This window comes from Zingiber officinale, chromosome 3A (assembly GCF_018446385.1).
Source record: "Zingiber officinale cultivar Zhangliang chromosome 3A, Zo_v1.1, whole genome shotgun sequence".
NCBI lineage: Eukaryota > Viridiplantae > Streptophyta > Magnoliopsida > Zingiberales > Zingiberaceae > Zingiber > Zingiber officinale.
The window spans coordinates 160,845,962-160,865,613 of NC_055990.1; the positions used below are offsets into that span (position 1 = coordinate 160,845,962).

The window sequence follows — 19,652 nt, forward strand, 5'->3', positions numbered from 1 at the left end:
TTATGAATTTCTTAGGCGGTAAGGAGTCTAACGATGTCCTCCATTGATTATTTCGGCTTCTCTAAAAGTGTTAAAATATTATCAAAAAAACCAACTAAATTCTAAACGCTATGGACTTGATATGAGGAGGTAAATTGCTTCTCCCACCCCTCCTGCTAGCACCCACCCCTTCTCTCCCCTTTTAAATTACCTTTATACCCTCAATTCTTTAAAATAATAAGTTTTTTTACACCACCAAACGTGTCGGGAGCAGAATTTGATAGCCAATATATTATTCTCATTGAATTGGTTCGAGTCGTAGACATCAGAAATATATTAGATAGACTTTATGCCTTTGGAAATTGTCATCGCATCAAGGTACAATCTTGTTCTGTATACATTTGGTGAGAATGGTAGGAGTTGTTTTACTTACTTGTCATTAAGAACTCCTCCAGTTCCAAACTAGGAGCGTCGAGAAATAGCTATTGCTCATGTTGGTAATCACTTCATGTAAGTTTTCTTACATCCTCATTACCCTGTGCCACTCATTCCAACGTGGTAGTGACAACATTCATCGTACGAAGTTAAAAGATGGGTCATTCGTTATAGGACACATGTTCATTTATGGTACGAAATAATAAGTATATCATTAAACGCATCGGGAGCAAAATTTGAAAGCAATATTGATTAAAATTTCTATTTTTATATATTTTTGTGTATTTTTTTTATATTATTACATGTACTCTTCATTTGAAAAAAAATATTTATTTGTAAACTATAAATATGTTTATCATTTCTTGTTAATATTTTTGTTAGTTTTATATATATAATTTTTATTTTGGTCCATATTTTTATATTTTTAAATTTTTTACAAATAATAACTCCTAAAATCTACCATAAAAAATAAATAAAAATTACAAACATATAATAAAAAATTATTCAAAAAGAATAAAATTGATAAACAAATTGATAAAAAAATAAAAAAATGATTAACAAAAAAAAATTAAAACCAATAAAAACTTTTAAAAAAAACAAAACTTAAAAACAAAACTTTTTAAAATAACGTGGGCAGGAGAAGAAGGAGAAGGGTAAAAAATCAATGTAGACCGGGAGGGGAGGGTGTAAGGAAGTTAGGAAAAATAGTTCTCTATGAGGAGAGAGGAGGTCAGGGGAGGAAAGATAAAAGATGTTGCATGCATAGGAGAGAAAAAAGAAAAGAAAAAAAATATGACAGAGTAAAGAGAAGCAGAAAAAATTAGACTTGTGAGGAGTAAAATAGTAAAGTAGTGTGTGCTTTTGGTTAATTCGGAAATCTACATATACCTTTTGGTAAATCGTCTAAAAAACATATAACAAGTCAAATAAAAAGAGCTATACTACTCGGTATGCAAACCAGAAATGATCAATTCGTCTCATACTACCGCGCTATCTAAAGATTTTTCGATGCTTCATTGTGTACTATTCTGCTTGAGCCATGGAATACAGAACTACTTGTCTCTAAGCACAATGTAGATATGACCATTGACCTTCCGTAACTTGGATATTCTCTTGAGAATCTCAGCAAAGGCGTGCCTTTCCTGTAAACATAAGAGAATGAAAACGCCAATTGATTAGTTTAGCAAAGAGAAGGTTTTTGTTACTAGTTTCCAGAAGTTGGCTGATGCCATAGTTATCACAGTATTATAGATAAATAATGCATGATTACACAAAACTGAAGCAGAGTTCTTAATTTTGATGCTTTCTAAGCATTATCTTCAATGCTTGGAAGTGTAGGTCACTTGGAACAATAACAGCTCTGAAGTTAAGTAGCAAGTTAAGTAATGCATGATCAATTCGTCTCTTAATTTTGATGCCTTCAAAGCATTATACTCATTCTAGATTCAAAATTGCTAGTGTGAATTTTAATGTGTTTACAGCAAGTTAAGTAGCTGCTTTTAAGAAACAGAATGCAAAGTACCTCTGAAGTTTTCACTCTGGGTTTGAATTTTGCAGCTAAATCCCGTAACTTCACAGGTTCACCAGCAACAATAACAGCAGCTCTAATATCCTCCTCAGTAACTGCTGCTGTAGATGGTGGTTTAGTCGACACACTAGGTTTATATGAATTCATAACAGCCTCAGCTTTAACAATTGTCTGCCAAAAAAAAAAAAAAAAAAGAGCAACAAATAGTTGGTAAGAATAAATGCTAGGATCACAAGAATCATAGAAGAAAACTCAGGCGTAGAATTAAATGCATACATTTTCCGTCTTCACGGGTAGAGAATCATTTCTGTTCTCATCGTCACTACTGTGTTCGCTCTTTGCTTTTGATTCAGCAGGAGTGGAGCAGCCAGATCCAGAGGGCTGTGCTGCATTAGTGGGACTAGTTTCTGCTGGTTCATCCTTAGGAGCATCTTTATCATCCTAGACATTAAAGATGATCTCAAGAATTCGACTCTGAACAATAGCATAATCCAACTTCAATAGCATTAATCTATGTTAATAGTGAATCAAAGTCGATAAATATCTTACAATTTCCTAGCGATTGAAAGAACAGCCAGAGGGCTAGAATGAGTAGATTCGGATATTTGAATTGAGAAAAAAGTTAGCTACTAACACAGTGATTCAAGTATCCAAGTAGGTTGTCAACTATTAATAATATATCATGCAAATCAGTTAGCAATGCATGCAAAAACAACTTCACCAAGTTCTAACTATTGACCTTTACATAAAAAATCTTGTCAAATTACATGTGTTTGAATATAAATTGCAAGTGGATTAAGAGAACTGCACTTACATCCTCATCTTCTTCCTCCTCCTCACCCTTGAATTCATTTAATATAGCAGCTTTTATAAGCAGTTGTTTCATTTCCTTCCCTGATTTACTCAGTGTACAATTTTCTTCATCTTCATCTTCCTCATCCTGAGAACATTCCAAACAGAAAACCAGTGTAATTCTCCAGAGAATTTCCTATACCATCAACAAATAGGATATGTGCATCTAAGTTAATGAAAAGCAAGGAATACGAGCTTCTTAACTATACTAAACAAGTAAAAACACCAATTGCATGGCCTTTTGTGCATGCATGTATGGGGCACGTATACAAAAATACAACTAGGATTATCAGACCTAATCTAACAAAAATGAAAATAAATAAAAGTAAAATGAACGACCAATATCATGGCTGCAGCATTATGTCAGACTGAATGCTGATCTGTGAAGCATTAAGAGAGCAAAGAGTATATACAACAACAAGGATCGAAGTACATTAACAAGTTCAAATCATTAAAGCAGCAAGATTTCAGGTGAAGTGGTAATTTATACACAATAGCAGCAAAATATCTCATCAAAAAAAACACAAAAAAAATGAGGAACCGCCACATTAATGGCCCCACGTCATATGGAGGGAGGTTCAACGTGAGCACATGGGGAAGCGCATGGCAAGGTGTATGCAGGTGATAATATCCCTGGGATTCGACCCTTGCCCAATCCGGACATAATACTATGCGCTTATCATTTATGAAATCTAAAGATTCATATAAAAGGATCCAATATTCCATGAGAACAATGCATACTAGATCAAAGACCATAACTTTCTTTTTCAAAATATTTTACATAATATACCTGCTTAATTTCAGGTGGAGTAGGAATAGGATCTAATTCCTCTTGTTCCCCTGGATCAATACCAACAGCTTCATCATCATCTGTGAAGGTCTGTTCGTGTTCCCAGTCATCACCTAAAGATGCAAAACTTCAGCACTAACTTCAGGAATGACCAAGTATAAATCAACATATTCAATGATATTGGGTATTCAATAGCATTGGGTGATACTGACAGGCACCAATATACAGCTTTTTTAGAAAGAAATTTTATAAACTCTAGCAAATTTAAATGTGTGATAATCAGCATAAGCTGGAGCCAAGGAGATAAGATATCATCATCACATCAAGGATAAGTAGTAAAAAAGCTGATCTTCATTGTGAGTTAAAAGTGTCATCAGAAGGCAATCAATTCCAGGTAATGAAAGTCTTACTAGTTATGAAAGACTTGCTACTTGAAGAATTTTCAAAAGCATTAGGTACATGGGAGCCATACTGATTCATGTTGGATATAAGGCAAAGAGGTGTGGATTCGATGTAACCTTTATAACTATTGAACGCCTAAGAATATATGTTGGATGAAATAATCTGTAATTACTAATCAGAGTCCGACTTGGTCCAAGCATTTCTTCATCACAAGTTTACTTGAGACTACCCTCACCTTGATTTGTTTGTTAAATGAACAATCTCAGATTCTATGATACCTTATATTCATGATATGATACCCAATATTGTAACCACAAAAAGTAAATGACAAGAGAGAAGAAATATATTTTAAGTCTCACTATAACCAAAAGCACAACTATAAGTCTATAACATCTTCTCAACCTCATAAATTAGAAAGTATGAAGTGGCATCTACTAAAATCACAAGCAACAAAACAAACCAGAAATCACCATACTATGACCCACCTTTTTCGATGTCGTCGTCATCATCTAGATTAAAATCACCTCCTTTACCACCTTCTTCATCATCATCAACACCCAATTTGTCACGTGCGAACCTGTTCTTTCTTGTTTCCCATTCTTTCTCATCTTCATCACCCTTGTCAGAATGATGTCCTTCATCATCATCAACACCCAATTTGTTACCTGCGAACCTGTTCTTTCTTGTTTCCCATTCTTCCTCATCTTCATCACCCTTGTCAGAATGATCTCCTTCATCATCATCAACACCCAATTTGTTACGTGCGAACCTGTTCTTTCTTGTTTCCCATTCTTCCTCATCTTCATCACCCTTGTCAGAATGATCTCCTTCATCATTGCTCTTCCATGTCTTTACTTGACTGCCTTCGTCAGCCTCAGCTTGGCTTATACCTTCGTTCTTCTTTACTTCACGAAAAGAAGCAGCACCACTAGTTGCCGTCTTCATCATCCACCTCCCATGTCCAGTTGCATTGTGCCTCCTTTTATTCATTATTTCTTCAGCCTCTTCCAAAGTAAGTTGCTTGCCTTGTGCAATTTTTCTGAAATTGTACCTATAAATACATACAAATTCCCAAGTTTCATCTGAGTAGGGACCACCAAGCATGTTCTAAAAATCCACTTTGAATGCAGTAGTTGGCGTGGGATAAGGGCAGACCAAGCAAATGAACAATGTGATGTAATTTAACTTACAAAAGAAGTTAAACTAACCAAAAAAAGAAAGAAAAATGGTAACTGAGAAAAGTCAAGAAGATGAAAGAGAACTAAACAAATCATCCTACGACTCATACCTGGAGCCATCTGGAACAGCAAAACAATCCCTCCCATGCACCTTTAACAGATAACGAGTAGCAGTCGAAGATTGTGGGCCCTCCACTTGACCCTGATACTGATGATGGCCAGTCTCATCTTCCAATATCCATGGTTTATTCTCGTTCTTCTCATGCACAATTACAATGAAATTCCATATCAAGAAAATAATAGTATCCCATAGGAATAAGACAAAAATTATCAAAAATATTAGACAAACTTAAAGGTGTAATGTGCAAATCTAGAATCTCATTCAGAGACTTCATTCACAGTAGTCCAATGAAAGAACTAAGAGATCCAAAACAAATGTGATAAACTGTCTTAACTTCTCTCATGTCATTATCTTACACTAGATCCCACCAAACAATGACACTGACATATATGTAAGTAAATCTAGTTTTTTAACTATACTGCATATATTATGCCAAACCAGAAGAATGTCTAAAAGAGAGAAGTCTCAAAATGTTGGATGCACTTGACCAGCATAGATGCATAGTAGAATGGCTTCATGATCTTATAGTAGAGTATGTATAGGTAGATAGATAAGTTAACCACATAATATGACAATGCAAGATCATTGACAAACTACTAAAAGAATGACATAGATAGCAACTACTAACTGCACGGGCTCTGTTCTACTTCATCTTCTTAGTACCTGTGTGTAAGCTATTAAATACCATAAGCAAAAGCAACGGATATAAACTCTCCTTGGATTAGAATGGAAAAAGGAAAGAAGAGGAGAGGAGAGTTCGGGTTGACTATATAAGAGGGTTCATTTTCTCTGGAAGTGAAATAAGCATAAAGGGTAAATCAATGAAGTCGAAAGACACAGAATTTCCTATAAGGATTTTTTTTTTCCAATAAGCACTGCGTAGATTTTCTTGATCTCATATTCGGTGCTTTAATATACTTCGGCTAGCATGCCTCTATGCACTCTCCAGTTGCATTGGTGCTGTGCCTTCATGGCTATTTAGTGGATATAAATATACATATAATTTCATGCTTAACCAAACTGATTGAATAGTATAGTCAATAACTAGGTATAGCTGCATATGTGGTTTTCCAAATGTTCAATTTTAATTGTTAAATATTTAGATTAGAAAATCATTTTGACTAAGAGACAATAAAAACCTAGTCTACAAATACCAAAGAAAATAAACTAGGACCAAGGACTTAAGACAATTAGAATCGATACTTAGGCTCCTTGACCATGATTGCTTTACGCTATCCATCAAACAGCAGTAATACACATTTTCAAGAACAAGAAGAAATAACCAAGCCAAGTAGGGAGAAAAGGCCTGGTGATGCATAAACATACCTCCAAAATGTCAGTTAGTTGACGTTCTTGAAGACCTTCTGTGTCAAGAGACCACCTATTTTCTGCACTATTCTTTGAAAATGGAGGCAAGCCAGAGGGGAACCTTCCAATATGGAAATCCTCATCAGTGTTGGCCATTGCCTGTACGTTGTACTCCTAAGTAGGAGAAGACAAAAAGTTACGATTGAAGAAAGAGGGAGCACGCAATCAACCAGTGAAAAGTAATAATCAGAAAGCACTTAGTTATTCTCTAAGGAGCTAATCTTCGTACTCGCTGAGAACCGAGAGAATCCGAAAAACAAAAAATTGGGTCCTAAAAAGGATCAAACCCTCACCTGGATCAATTTAGTAATCAAGGCGCTACATAGACGGCAGCGGCCGCGATTTGCCGCCATGCCCTTGCCGCATTCGAGACACAGCGTCATGTGCTTGCAATTGCTCCCATAGAGGTCAGACGTCGAGTGACACCGGTCGCAGCACGGCCTCAGCACCAAATCGAGACTCATGGCAGCAAGCTGAAGGAAAGAAAGAAAGACGGAGCCGGGCTCGGCTCTCTTCAAGATCGCTAATCTTGTTGGTTGTTGAGAAAGAACAAAAACCCACCCTGACCGCCTGATTGGAGGTCGGCTCGGAAGAATTCAGCAAAGAAAGAGGCCTGCTCGACCAAGGAGACAGTAGAACCGGAAAGACTTTGAAGCAGAGGAGAGGTCAGAGAGGTTGCTGTATTTATAGGGGAAAGATCTGATGCCGGACGCGAAAATTTCCAAAAAAAAAAAAAAAACCGATTCGTTAAACTGGTTTTGGTTGTTCTCGCTCAATTTTCGAATCAGAATCAAGAGATTATTTTATTTTAGCACCTATAATTTGCAGACTTTTTAGAAATGCCCTCCATAGTTATAAAATTATCATTTTACGTCTGGTATTTTTAATTTGTTGTCTAAATACTTCGCCTGCGAACGGTTCGACGATGTGCCTCTGGTAATTTTTTAATTGGCTGTTTAAATACCTCTGTAGTAGCCTAGGGCCGATCCGGTGTGATTGATGACGTCTGAGAACAGTTCGAGGCTATGCCCATGATCGCCGGGCGCTCGCAGGTCAGTCGGTCGATCGAGAGAGAAGCTGCAACCGAATTCATAGGAAGGCCTCGCTGTGTGGCTACCGAATTCATAGGAAAATCGAGTTGGCAAGTATGCTATGAGAAAGCTAGTGGAGGTGGAGTCGAGGAATGAGCTGAAAAGGAGTTACGATGCGAATGAGTCGAGTCAATGGATCAAAGGGCGTACGGAACGAGCCAGGCTGCAATGCAATGGAGGTCGGCGGCAAGGTCCAAGACTTCTTTGTTGGGATTAGCTGGGTATGCTTCCAACACAAATGAGGTGATGCCCGATGTTGAAGAGGATGCTCGACGCTGGCACAGGGAGAGGTTGGCCACTGCATTTGGGTTGATTGATGCTGGATGAAGGCGTCGGCATCAGGATCGCGAAGAGCTTGAGAGTGTGTTGGGATTGCCATGACATGTGCAAGTAACTTGGACAATTACCAGCCGTTAATTTGTAAGGCGCTTTTGCTCGTTTAATGAGGCTGACATGCAAAAGATGCATTGAAGCTAATGAAATGAAAGTACGAAAAAAGGAAATGATTTTTGCCTACAAACAACAGAGGATTTATATTGCTTCGAAGTGGACAACCATTCAGTTCAGTTTGATAACTAAACGCTGCATGCTTCATGCTTCATGCTTCATGCTTCTTCTGCAATTAATTCAAATGGACTAGCAAGTTGGCCAGCAAACCACACTAGCAACAGTAGGTTCTTCCTCATCAACCACGACATTGATCTCACCCTTGTCAAGCATGTCGGTAGAATGCCCTATTCTTCCCCTGGTTATTCCACTGGTTCATTTCCATATGCCACCTACAAGCACACCAAGAGCCATGCTGACAGCAAATTCTCTTACAACGTTCGGTCTCTTCAGGGCTGGATGAACAACCTTTCCTGCCATCGGTTGCTGAATTGCTGCAAGGCATGAGATGAAATTATGTTAATAATGAAACACACTAGACTTGAGAGTACAAACAATATGAAGTGCCAAAGAGTGGAGAAATCCAGCAAGGATACAAAAACAAAGAATTCAAGGGCAAGAATCCAACTGCAGTTCACATCTTGCATGAGAGCATATAAACCCTAATTATGATTGGCAGTGCTTCACCGGAAAAACAGAGGAGATTGGAGATAAGTAATATCACCCAGATTTTTAGATGGAGAAATGAAATGATGGAGCAGAGAGCTGAAGAACCCTTCAGAAGGGAAAACTATAACCCCTACTTGATGCTGTAACGTTGACCAGGATGTATACCAGGCGGCAGCCCACTTATGTTTATTTAAATCAATCGACTAAATATAACTTAATAGTTAGTCTTTTAAATGTTGTTGGAGTGCAATATAGATTCCATACGAGCTCTATGCCAGCACCTCCATCCGTTTTAAATAAATGCTACAACCAATCCGCAGAAGTTGACTTCTGCAAGTTTACAGAACCCTATACATAGTGCACCATACAAAATTACTCGATCGTTGTCAGGAAAAAACTGAGTCGACATAAATACTACTGCAAAAACATCAGTGAGAACTTCAATCCATGGCACACATTTGCAATCCTCTAGATTGATGGTGAGCATACCTTGCTGACTAGTTCTATGCATTTTCCCACTGTCTACCAACACCAGCAAGTCACGTAATATAACTTATTTCAGATAGCAAAGAATCCATGGCAGAACGGCCGGATACCTCAGCTTGCTCTGATGATGCACTCTGCAATAAAAGACCGCAAAAAACTGAGAAACTAGGGTGTCATAGGATAATTAATAAGCATCACTTGGGGTCTATTTACTTGGATGGAAAGTTAGGAGACAGAGAGACACAAAATTACATATGTAGCTCCATCATTGATTGCATCTTTGATGTCATTTTCCCTTCTCCCCTTCATATTTGCCATCCAAGTAACAGAGTTTAGAGGCAAGAACTCACCCCAAGGGCACAGCTACATTTCATAACCATTTACACTTTTCACTAATCTATTATCGATGATTAGCAGCGACATCTCATTCACATTTTTGAGCTCGTACCACCTCAAAGATCACATCACCATGCAGATCTACAGAAGACCCATTGGTGTCCCTTCTGCAATTTACGACAGCAACAATGAGCCTCTCACCTGTCAGTGTGCAAAGGTACATAGCCTGTTCAACCTACACATTGCAGAGATCATATCACATCAACTACGAATAGAGACAAGGCTAATTACCATGACACGAACAAAAAGAATACAAGTGATATAGGCTAGCACAAAGTAACCAGTAATATGATGTGTATTCTGAAATTGAGGACAGTGATAAGTTTTTGCGACTATTGTTAATAATAAACATAATGAAAAGGTAGAAAATAAACAAGTACTAGTGATAGAATATCTTCCAGCTGGAACTCTCCTGCATGATAATTTTACAAAAATGATACTCCTAGAAACTGCTAGTCGAGTGGTAAGATACATGGTAACTAGCAAATCAAACAAATCTATGCTACCAGCATCTCATAGTGCAGCAACACTGGATGGCAAATGCTCAAGAAAGTCTTTCCGAATTTAACTTTCAGATCATTGAGGAGCCATTGAGAGCATGAATCCTAAAGGTTTGTCCACATATATTTATCAAAATCATCCATGAATAAACAGACGCTGCAAATGTTATATAATTCAGGATAGCATGATCAACCATAGGTGTAGCCGAGTTTTAATGTAATTTTTGCCCCAACAGGTGTAGCCGAGTTAGTACTCAAGTGGCAAAGTTGTTTCATTGGGCAAGGTTCGATTCCCATGGGATTCATTCCCCTGAGGATCAAATGTCCTCCCACCTAAAGCCGCTTACTACCGTGATTTAACTCCCTCCATTTCATTGTGGGGCCGGCGATGAGGGGCGCTCGGAATGAGGGAAATCACCTTTTACTTCATTCAAGGCTAGCATGATCAACCAACAATGCACTGAGCCTAGAGAGCATTCCCTTTGATAGATGTTGATTGGCAGGCAAGTAGGCATCTAATTAACATTGATGTCATAAGGGGCGCAATGCATATGTTTTAGATCACAGTTCCAGTTATAGGGTCAGCTACATAGATCATACTCCTTAATTGAACTCTCTATGCAAGGCTATATTTAAATTTAAATTAAATTGGAAAATGAATTTTGCAAGATGATCTCAATGTATTGTTCTGAAAAGTTAGTTTCCTTCTGCTTTCTAAAGTTTAAATCCTCTTTCTTATGGACAATGATAAGGTGTATGCCAATGCCACCAAAAAAACCTAACAAATAGAATACTTCCAAGACAGCTGATAAAAATATTTGCTGAATTAACAGATTATACCACAGGTAGCTGAATATATTCATCTGGGGTGATCTGCAGCAACTCTGTAGCAGTTTGGCATGTACACCATACACACAACCGACCAGTTTCATCACCTAGTGTTACTTTCAATTGAAAGTTATCAAGAATTTCACCATCACATTCCAAGTGACAGAAACTACAAATCAAGGATCCATCTGATGACTCTCTCACAGGATATCCACAAATGGCATGAGATTTTATCAAGCAAACATCATGATGCTCAATACTGACAACACTGGTGCGACATATCTGCCAATAAAAGACCAATCAGCAAATATCATTCAAATCTTGAAAGAAGAAAATTAATAACAAGAATATATACATAGTCAAACTTTAAGTCTAACAGAGCTTCATGACACTTCACAAAACATCCCTTAAGTAACCCAACTGCCTAAACTCGAGATACATACTCTACACAATAATGAAGAAACATGGTAGCAGTCAAGTAAGCATCCAAGAATCAGCAAAAAGAAACTTCCACTTGAACAAAAATTATCAAATACTTTCAGCTTCTTGTAAGACATTCTTCAACATAATCTTCTAAACTAATATTAAAAACAGAACAAGAATTTAAATCTGTGAAAGTTTAATGTAAAGCATGAAACAAAAGGTTATAGATACTTACATGTGTCTTTGTCTCAGTCAATTTAGAGATATCAGCTATACAAGATGACTTGTGAAGGCACGATGAGTTCAATAATGCTGGCAAGCAGCTTAGGTTTACTAAAGTATTCCCTACATCCTTCTCAAACCATGATACTTCCAGCCTGAAAAAGGAAAAAAAACTGATTGCCCAAAAAGATGATACTTGATTGAGAATATATGTTCAAGATAAGCATCACTTGATCTTTCATGGAAAAAGTAAGCATGAATGGATAAAAATAACTACAGAAACTATTGGAGTTCTCACTTCTTGTCTGCATTCAAAGAACAAGTCAAGCCTGAGATGAATACTGAATGACCTATTCCAAGATGTCCAAGTGACCTGAAAAAAATGAGTGTTAAATTATAATGCGATATAGAAATTGAAAATTAAATGAAACAAACAGATCTTAGCATTTCTAACGCAGGAATAACTAGTGATCTGAAGTCAGCTGAAAAAAGCATAGAATCTTTAATTAATTAAGATAAATGAGAACGACTTTGTTTAAGGATAGTCACCAAGATCTAACAAAGTGCAGTTTTGCCACAATTGCTCCAGTTGTATCTTCAAGCTTTACTCTGAATATAGTATCTAAGCTGTTTACTTCCCTATGAATGTATCTAACAACACCATAGATACTGACCCCAGTCATTTTATCTCGGAGGTCAACGACAAGTAACTGCAGTAGTCACAATGACGCTAATTAAGAAAAAAAAAATACTGATGAACAAAGAAAATATCATTTGCTAAAGACAGAACAATATTTTAGATAAATTATGCTTACATTGAGCAAAAAACATGATTTCCAAAAGGGAACAATTGTGAAAAAAATATCTATCATTTGCTAAAAGATTCTTTTTCATCCACGATATAAAGGGAATTTAGACTTTAGAGTAAATGTGAAATTTGATTTCGAAAACTAGCAAGATTCATTTCCAAATTTGACATTGTTATACCATATTGCGCCATGCAAATAGTTCATTAGATAATAGGATCATTTATGTATAGTAGTGGCCAAATGTAACTTCTGTCCAATGGTTCATTTGTATGATCTTTGTAAATTTGGCTATGTCAAAAATTATATTTCTCCTAGCGGAACACAAAATAATGCAATTGAACAAGTGATCTACTGGTAGAATCAGGCAATTTGAGAAAGATATGATAAAATGAAGGAGAAACAACATCAGCTTAGTGACGAAGGCATGACAATCATAAATCAGAAAGTGTGTAGCTTACTAACTATGATAGGCATATAACAGAAAATTGTTGTTCACCAACCATCTGTGACAACATGGTATAATATTAAGCATTTAATTGCATATTCTCAAGGTCATTTTGTAAACCTTATACTCAGAACTCAATCAGAATTTGCATCATCATGCATGTACAGGGCTTCCAGTAATTTAAGTAGTGGCACAGAAATACATAAGCACTAAAAGCTAAGAAAGGATACATACTTGAAGAGGATAGTTCTTGAAGTCAACTGACCCTTGTGAATCTAGTGGTAGCATAACTTGAGAAATGTTAAGCCCTTGGTTTTGACATAATGTGCTTGACAATTTCGGCCCTGGACTCCTCAGTTGTGTGGAAGAAATTAGTACCTAGTATATTAGATGACAAATCATCAAAACCAAGAAACATGATTGGCATATTTCATAAGTATAACCTACTTGTTCCTCCTGTTGCGTGAATGGAACCATATATATCCGAGTGGCACTTCCAAATTCAAGACATAATTCTTGACTGGTAATGTTGGCGTCGTCAATGTGAGCAATAAAAGGTTTGTCTAAAGCAAGCATACTTCCGGGACTGAAAATTTTCTAAAAATGTTGGTGAATGCTACACAAGTACACCATAATGACCAAATTTAGCAAACTGTTTACCTAAGAACATTGGCAAGGAGAACTTGATCACCCCATAACACAAACCTTATCTTGACACCTTCACTATCAACTAAAGTGACCCCTTTCCTCTCCACACCTCTAAAACTTTCCAAGGAACCAATTGAACAAATTCTGAAAAGGAAGGAAGAAAGAGCATTTGAAATATAATATGAGATTGTTTGGTGACAACCTTATATTTCATCTTCAAATATTCATAGAATAAAAAACATCACAAAAACAATTTGAGCTTGGCAAGCTTCATATAATATATTAGCATGGAGAATAAACTTGAAAGAATTTCCAAAATAATCAATTCAAAAAATATAAACCAAAAGTCCAAATTTTGATGGAAGCTCTAGGTATAGCTGATTTTCTTTTAATTATAAAAGTTAAAAGTATGATGATTGCTCCTGTCTATGCAATATATATTCCCTTATATGAAATAATTATCCAATAATGAAATCCAACTTATTTCAATCAACAGAATCCAGTTAGCCTCATCATAGATCTGATAAGTCGCTTTGGAGTCCATGAAGATCATTATGTCCAGGCTTGACTTTAGCAGTACTCACTCGGAATACTGACACTTAGACAACTTATTCCTATAAAATTGTAAGTAAGCCTAATTCGCTATAGACCCACACAAGAGAAGCTGAGATTGAGAGGGCTTGAGAAATTTGTAATGAGGGTGCTTATTATTCTTGAGTTAAGTAAAATTTACAAATGAAGGGAAAATTTACAAGTGAAAGAAGATATTTATAGCCTCATCATAGATTTGATAAGTCCTGTTAGAATCAATTTAATCTAACAGTATAGATTGCATGTCTAGAAAGTCCTTACAAAATATCTAGATATTTTTATGATAAGAAGATTTAGAGAAATATCTACAATGTTCTTAAGGAAGAACCCCATAGGCCACACCATGAGCCAAGAGGGTGGACCAAAGAGTGGATCAAGAGCTTCTCTTGAACTTCAAATTTGGTGGACTGTGACTCTTAGCTCAAGCAGCACTATAAAATGGATCTTGATTCTCTATCTTAAGTCTTAACACCAAAGGAAACATAACCATGACAGACTTTTCATATATTTCCAATAGAATGAAAAGTTACAAAGGATCATAAAAACTAGGGGTGTTGAAAATGAACCGACCCACCAACCTGATCCGAAAATTATCAGGATCAGGTTGGGGGTTTTCGGGTTCATGTCGGTTTGGGTTGTTGTGGGATTGCCCTGAATTTAGGGTTTAGTGGGTTTTTTGAAATTAAATCAAAATTTATTTTGAAAACTAAGATGTTTTTATGTATATTAATATCAATGTTAGTATGATAATGATGAAGTATTGAGATAAAAGTGAAGAATTATTGGGGAAATATCAAAATAGTGAAACAAAGACTTTTTTATTCAAGTTATTCGGGTTATCCAGGTTCGGGTTTAGGGTTTTCGGATTATGTTCGGGTTTGAGTTCGGATCGGATTCGGGTAGGGATTTTTTTTGTAAAATCTTTGCTTCAACCCTACCCGAACCCACCCAACCCACCCGAATTGACACCTTTAATAAAAACTATAAATTCTATTACATTCAGGACATATTTTCATAATTACTTTTATATGGAGTTTCTTATCATAATCAAGGCGCATCAAGCATAGATTTTGATCAAACCAAAAGACATTCTACAATTGTGAGACATTTCTTGTTTAAAGATTCACCTAATGGAATCCAAGTATTATTATTTTTTTTATTTCGATTTTATTTAAATTAAAATTAATAATAATAATAATAATAATAATCCATTAGGTGAATCTTTAAACAAGAAATGTCTCGCAATAGAATGTCTTTTGGTTGGATCAAAATCTACGCCTGACTCACCTAGATTATGATAAGAAACTATAGCATACTATATACAGTGTATTCATAATAAGGCACTTTTTATTAAATTATGTTGGCATTAGATAAAATATGTGCGCATATTTGGCATACTATATTCCATGTATTCATAATTTCATACTTTTTCTACAAACTCCAATTTAGTATACAAAATGTCTAAATTAATCTAAATTGGTATAAGTTATTGATAATTAAATATACAACCCCTATAATACTTGCTTGCATGTACCTCCATATTTCTCTACCACTTTAGTTGAATATGACTAACTCAATCTAATCTAATATAAGTTAATAGATGTATTATTAGGTGCAATAAAATGTAGTTTATTTTAAATGTGATTTAAAAAGTCAATTATGAACTAATGTGGATATTTCAGAAGTAAAAAAAGTGGCACATGGAATATTGGCAAACTAAAGGGGTGTGAGTATAATTTGGCCTTAAAAGTTAATTTAAAGATCCATAATATGACAATGGTAATATCTTATATATATATATAAATATAACTAAAAAATCCATTAATATGACAATGGTAATATCTTATGATCTTAGGTTTTATTGAGAAAACAACAAAATAAAAAGGCTACCAGAGTATTGGTGAGAGGTTTAGTTAACTAGTACAAGAAAAAAAAACTAATAAACTGTTCAGTGACAGAATGACTTGCCTTGCATAAAAGGAATAAGAAATGCCATTTTTAAATGCGTCAACTGATATGGATGAGAAAGAGTCTGAACAAAACTGTGCACCAAGCAAAAGTGCATCTTCATCTTGATCCTACAAAATTTAGGTTCCAGTCAGCAAATCAAAAACATAAAATTTATGTTAAAATTTTTTTAATTGATTAAAACCAGGAGTTAGCTAGAGGAGCCTCTTGGCTGAGCATTTCTAAATATCTCTTATTAGCTTTCTTAATTTGCTTTTCCACATCATTTTTAGCCTAGTTGCAAGGGTTGTGTTTGACCTTTATTGCATGTTTCTGCATGCTTGGTAGCAATCATTTTTTTATTTACTTATATCAAAAACACTTGTGTCATTTGCTAAGCCATCATTGAAAGTGAGGTCCAAAAGTTTAAGGAAAGTTACAATATTGTCATCTTGCATAGGGTAGCATTCTTAGGGCCTATACTATTTTGTTTCGCTGTTATCTATTAGAGCTGTCTAATTACTCATGGATGATAATATTATTTGTTTTAAAAAAAAACAGAATCAACTTTGCTACTACTAATTGCTAGTGACCTCAACACATCCATTTCACTACTTGTAATTTAGTGACCTCAACACATCCATTTCACTACTTGTAATTTTTCTTGGGAAAATAGGATAAATGAATTAATCAACAATGATACAACAATACTAGTCTAGATACAACTCCATCTCTAGCTTACTATGGTAAACTAGAATCAAAGAATCTACCAAATAATATAAAGGCACCAAATAATTGATTTAGTAAGATTACCTCATCCAATAATACAATGAGATATTCTGTAGGCAAAAGGCGAGGATGACCAGACCCATCCATAGCACTTCGAAGACAACATCCTGTTAGGAAAATCTCACGGCCTTTCTTCAGAATCTGAAACTCCACCAAATCATAATATCTGCAATTAAATTTTTTGCATCACTTCAAAAGCCACCTAGGTGGTGCCGTAGACCAAGTGACTGCTTTTTAAAACTTATCTGTTGGATAACCAACTACAGAAATAATTCAATATTTTAAAGAAGAAAAAAATAGCACTTAAATTCAGGGGAAAAAAAATGAAATGAAACAAAAGAACTATAGCTACAAATTGGAAGATTAACAGAAGAGGCACAATTTCAGAGAAACACCCCTATGTATGATTGTCATTGCTGTCAAAGACTCAGCCAAGATCAGGTTTGTCATGGATCAATATATTCAAGGAAAAAAAAAAGAAGTCCCTGATGTTATAGCCAATGAAACAAAAAATTGAACTATTGGCTTGACAAGATGATAGTTATTGCTATATATTAAGTCTACAACCCAAATGTCTATCTTATCAACATGAAAAGTGAAAGTTGAGTTTTCAGTTTCCTTTTTTTTCTGGCAAAAGATAGTTTCAGCCACATAAAAAAAGATTCCAGCTTGCCTCTCTTTTGGTGCCATTTCATATCAGCTAAATTGTAGGAGTTACATATATGTTTCATGATCCAATTAAAAACAAAATGAAGAATAGAATTCAAATCCACCCCTACGAATTAAAGTAACACTTAATCACCAAGGTTTGACAATTTGTAGGATACCCGACCTAACACATTGGTTTGCTATATAGTCGGCAAGAGTTCAAATAGTGCATGCATGAAACAAGGAGGAAAATTTAACACATTGTATAACATAGCACTCGTTCCATGCAGAGAACACTAGAATAAATCAATATTATGCTCTCAAAATGAATAGAAAAACTAATCTACAGAAATCTGCTAATTACCATGATGTTATGCTTATCCTAAGCACATGTCAAATCCACAATGTGATGTAACTATTCATTCCTTCAATATTTTTATAAACTATTTGGGGGGAATGATTCTTAGGAAACCATTCCCTCTGTTTAGCACTAGATATAGCGCTTGTTGGAGCTCAAACCATATAATTCTTCCTATACTGAAAATCATTCTTAAGAATTGGATGCTCAAAAGTTAGCTTCATATATTGGGCAATGAGTAGGCTGTTTATTCTTGTGTTACAAATTTTACCTACGGTGAAGATACAGATCAATGGTACATGAGCTCCACATGTCTCCCAAGCTAAGCAAGTATATGTTTGTACCTAGTAAAGATATGATTAAAATGAGATGAGTGCCATAGTATGAAATCTATAAGATCTGAATTACATGGAAGGCCTGTTTTGCCAGCAATAACTAGGTTATACAAAAGCAATATTAGGAAAAATTGAAGAAAGAGGTAATAGATTCACTAATAGTTTCTGCATATACATTTATTCAGAAAAAAGAAACAAAACAAATATTATCCAAGAAACTAAGCGATAATTTAATTCTCTATGAACGCCAACAATGATTATTAAAAGGAGGGTGCGGAGAAAATTTATATGCTGTGACTAGAATAACACATCAATATCATTGTACCTGGAAGAAGGAAAGTGTCTATAACAACGGCCTCAATGACACTGCTTGGAGAGAGGAAATTCTTCTCATAAATAGAATCAATGGTGACAGTATGTGGTAGCTTCATTCTTTTATGCCTCTTCTCCAGTGGAATTTTCCATTCTAGCTTTTTCTTGGAGGTCATGTATCTCCGCTGCTCGATCCAAGCCTATCCAGCATGTACACAATACAAAATCAGAATGCATCATTCAAAGTAGAAAGGCAAAATCAAGAGAAAGAGCAGGATTTGATTGGTGAACTACCTGGAAGAGATCAGAGAGGAGGATGGCAGGGGTAACACCACTGGAATATGTGACACATGACTTGAGGATTCTCGAGACGACCCAGCTCCAAGGAGGAGCAGATGCGTCTCCACCATCGCAGCCTCCGGCATCAGTATCCTCGTCAAAGTTAGAGGAGAGCATAGATCTGGCGTACTCCACAAACTGTAGGAAAGCATCTTCCTGGTCCTCAGCGGAGGTGGTAGCACCTTTCAATGCGGTTGGGGAGGAGGGATCCGCCATGGACATCGTCAGAGTCCTAGCTATCTTCGCACGAAGTCGCTGCTAGGTTAAGCGGGGAATAGTTGTGTTTCAGTTCACTGGCAAAAGTTTGGAAAACCCGAGCCAAGCTTCCGTCGCTCGGCTCTCCGGTTCGCTTGTTGCCGGTTGAACCGGAATAGCAATCTGGCATTTATTCTGGCTCACCTGACTTTTTGTAGTTCCCGGTTTAACCGAGTAAACCGACGAAATTCAAAACTACTTAACTACGTGAGGAAGTCGAGGTGGATCCGTGAACATGTAAATAGGCTAACGGGCTAGTGCCCGGCCCGGTAACACCGTCCAATGAAAGTGAGTTCATTGTCCGATTATGTCAGTTATTTTAGTTGAATTGGATCCGGATCGCACTGCTAAATCGACTCGCATCGGGCACTTGGAAGAGTGCTCTTATTATCCTCGCGGCCAATCCACTTGGAAGTGGCTATGGCTCTCCTTCCTCGCCTCTCCGCTCCTCTATGTCCCTCTGCTGCAACTCACTCTATTTCGCCCCTTCCATGTAAGTAAGCTTTGAACCCCATCTGCGT

General features: G+C 36.3%; 2 protein-coding genes across 4 annotated transcripts; both read right to left on the bottom strand.

The window, feature by feature from the left end:
• Positions 1-1,327: 1,327 nt before the first annotated feature.
• LOC122054209 (transcription initiation factor IIF subunit alpha-like) lies at positions 1,328-7,319 on the bottom strand. The gene is made up of 9 exons (XM_042616015.1): positions 6,947-7,319; positions 6,612-6,767; positions 5,275-5,420; positions 4,472-5,037; positions 3,585-3,697; positions 2,757-2,882; positions 2,219-2,383; positions 1,937-2,113; positions 1,328-1,556 (listed from the first exon to the last, which is right to left on the bottom strand). The coding sequence occupies exons 1-9, from the start codon at positions 7,115-7,117 to the stop codon at positions 1,467-1,469; spliced, it is 1,710 nt and encodes a 569-aa protein (XP_042471949.1). The 5' UTR covers positions 7,118-7,319; the 3' UTR covers positions 1,328-1,466.
• Positions 7,320-8,226: 907 nt separating this feature from the next.
• Positions 8,227-19,223, bottom strand: LOC122053133. Of its 3 annotated transcripts, none has more exons than XM_042615034.1 (15): positions 18,832-19,223; positions 18,551-18,737; positions 18,162-18,234; positions 16,909-17,050; positions 16,117-16,226; positions 13,570-13,701; positions 13,357-13,495; positions 13,144-13,287; positions 12,205-12,365; positions 11,954-12,028; positions 11,669-11,810; positions 11,023-11,292; positions 9,637-9,857; positions 9,290-9,420; positions 8,227-8,625 (listed from the first exon to the last, which is right to left on the bottom strand). In XM_042615034.1, exons 1-13 carry the CDS (start codon positions 19,096-19,098, stop codon positions 9,711-9,713), a joined length of 1,989 nt encoding a protein of 662 aa, XP_042470968.1. In that variant the 5' UTR covers positions 19,099-19,223; the 3' UTR covers positions 8,227-8,625; positions 9,290-9,420; positions 9,637-9,710. The 3 variants fall into 3 exon arrangements, with proteins under 3 accessions (XP_042470968.1, XP_042470967.1, XP_042470966.1); XM_042615033.1 differs by having other exon boundaries at positions 9,539-9,857; positions 18,832-19,222; XM_042615032.1 differs by having other exon boundaries at positions 9,500-9,857; positions 18,832-19,222.
• Between the last annotated feature and the right edge of the window lie 429 nt (positions 19,224-19,652).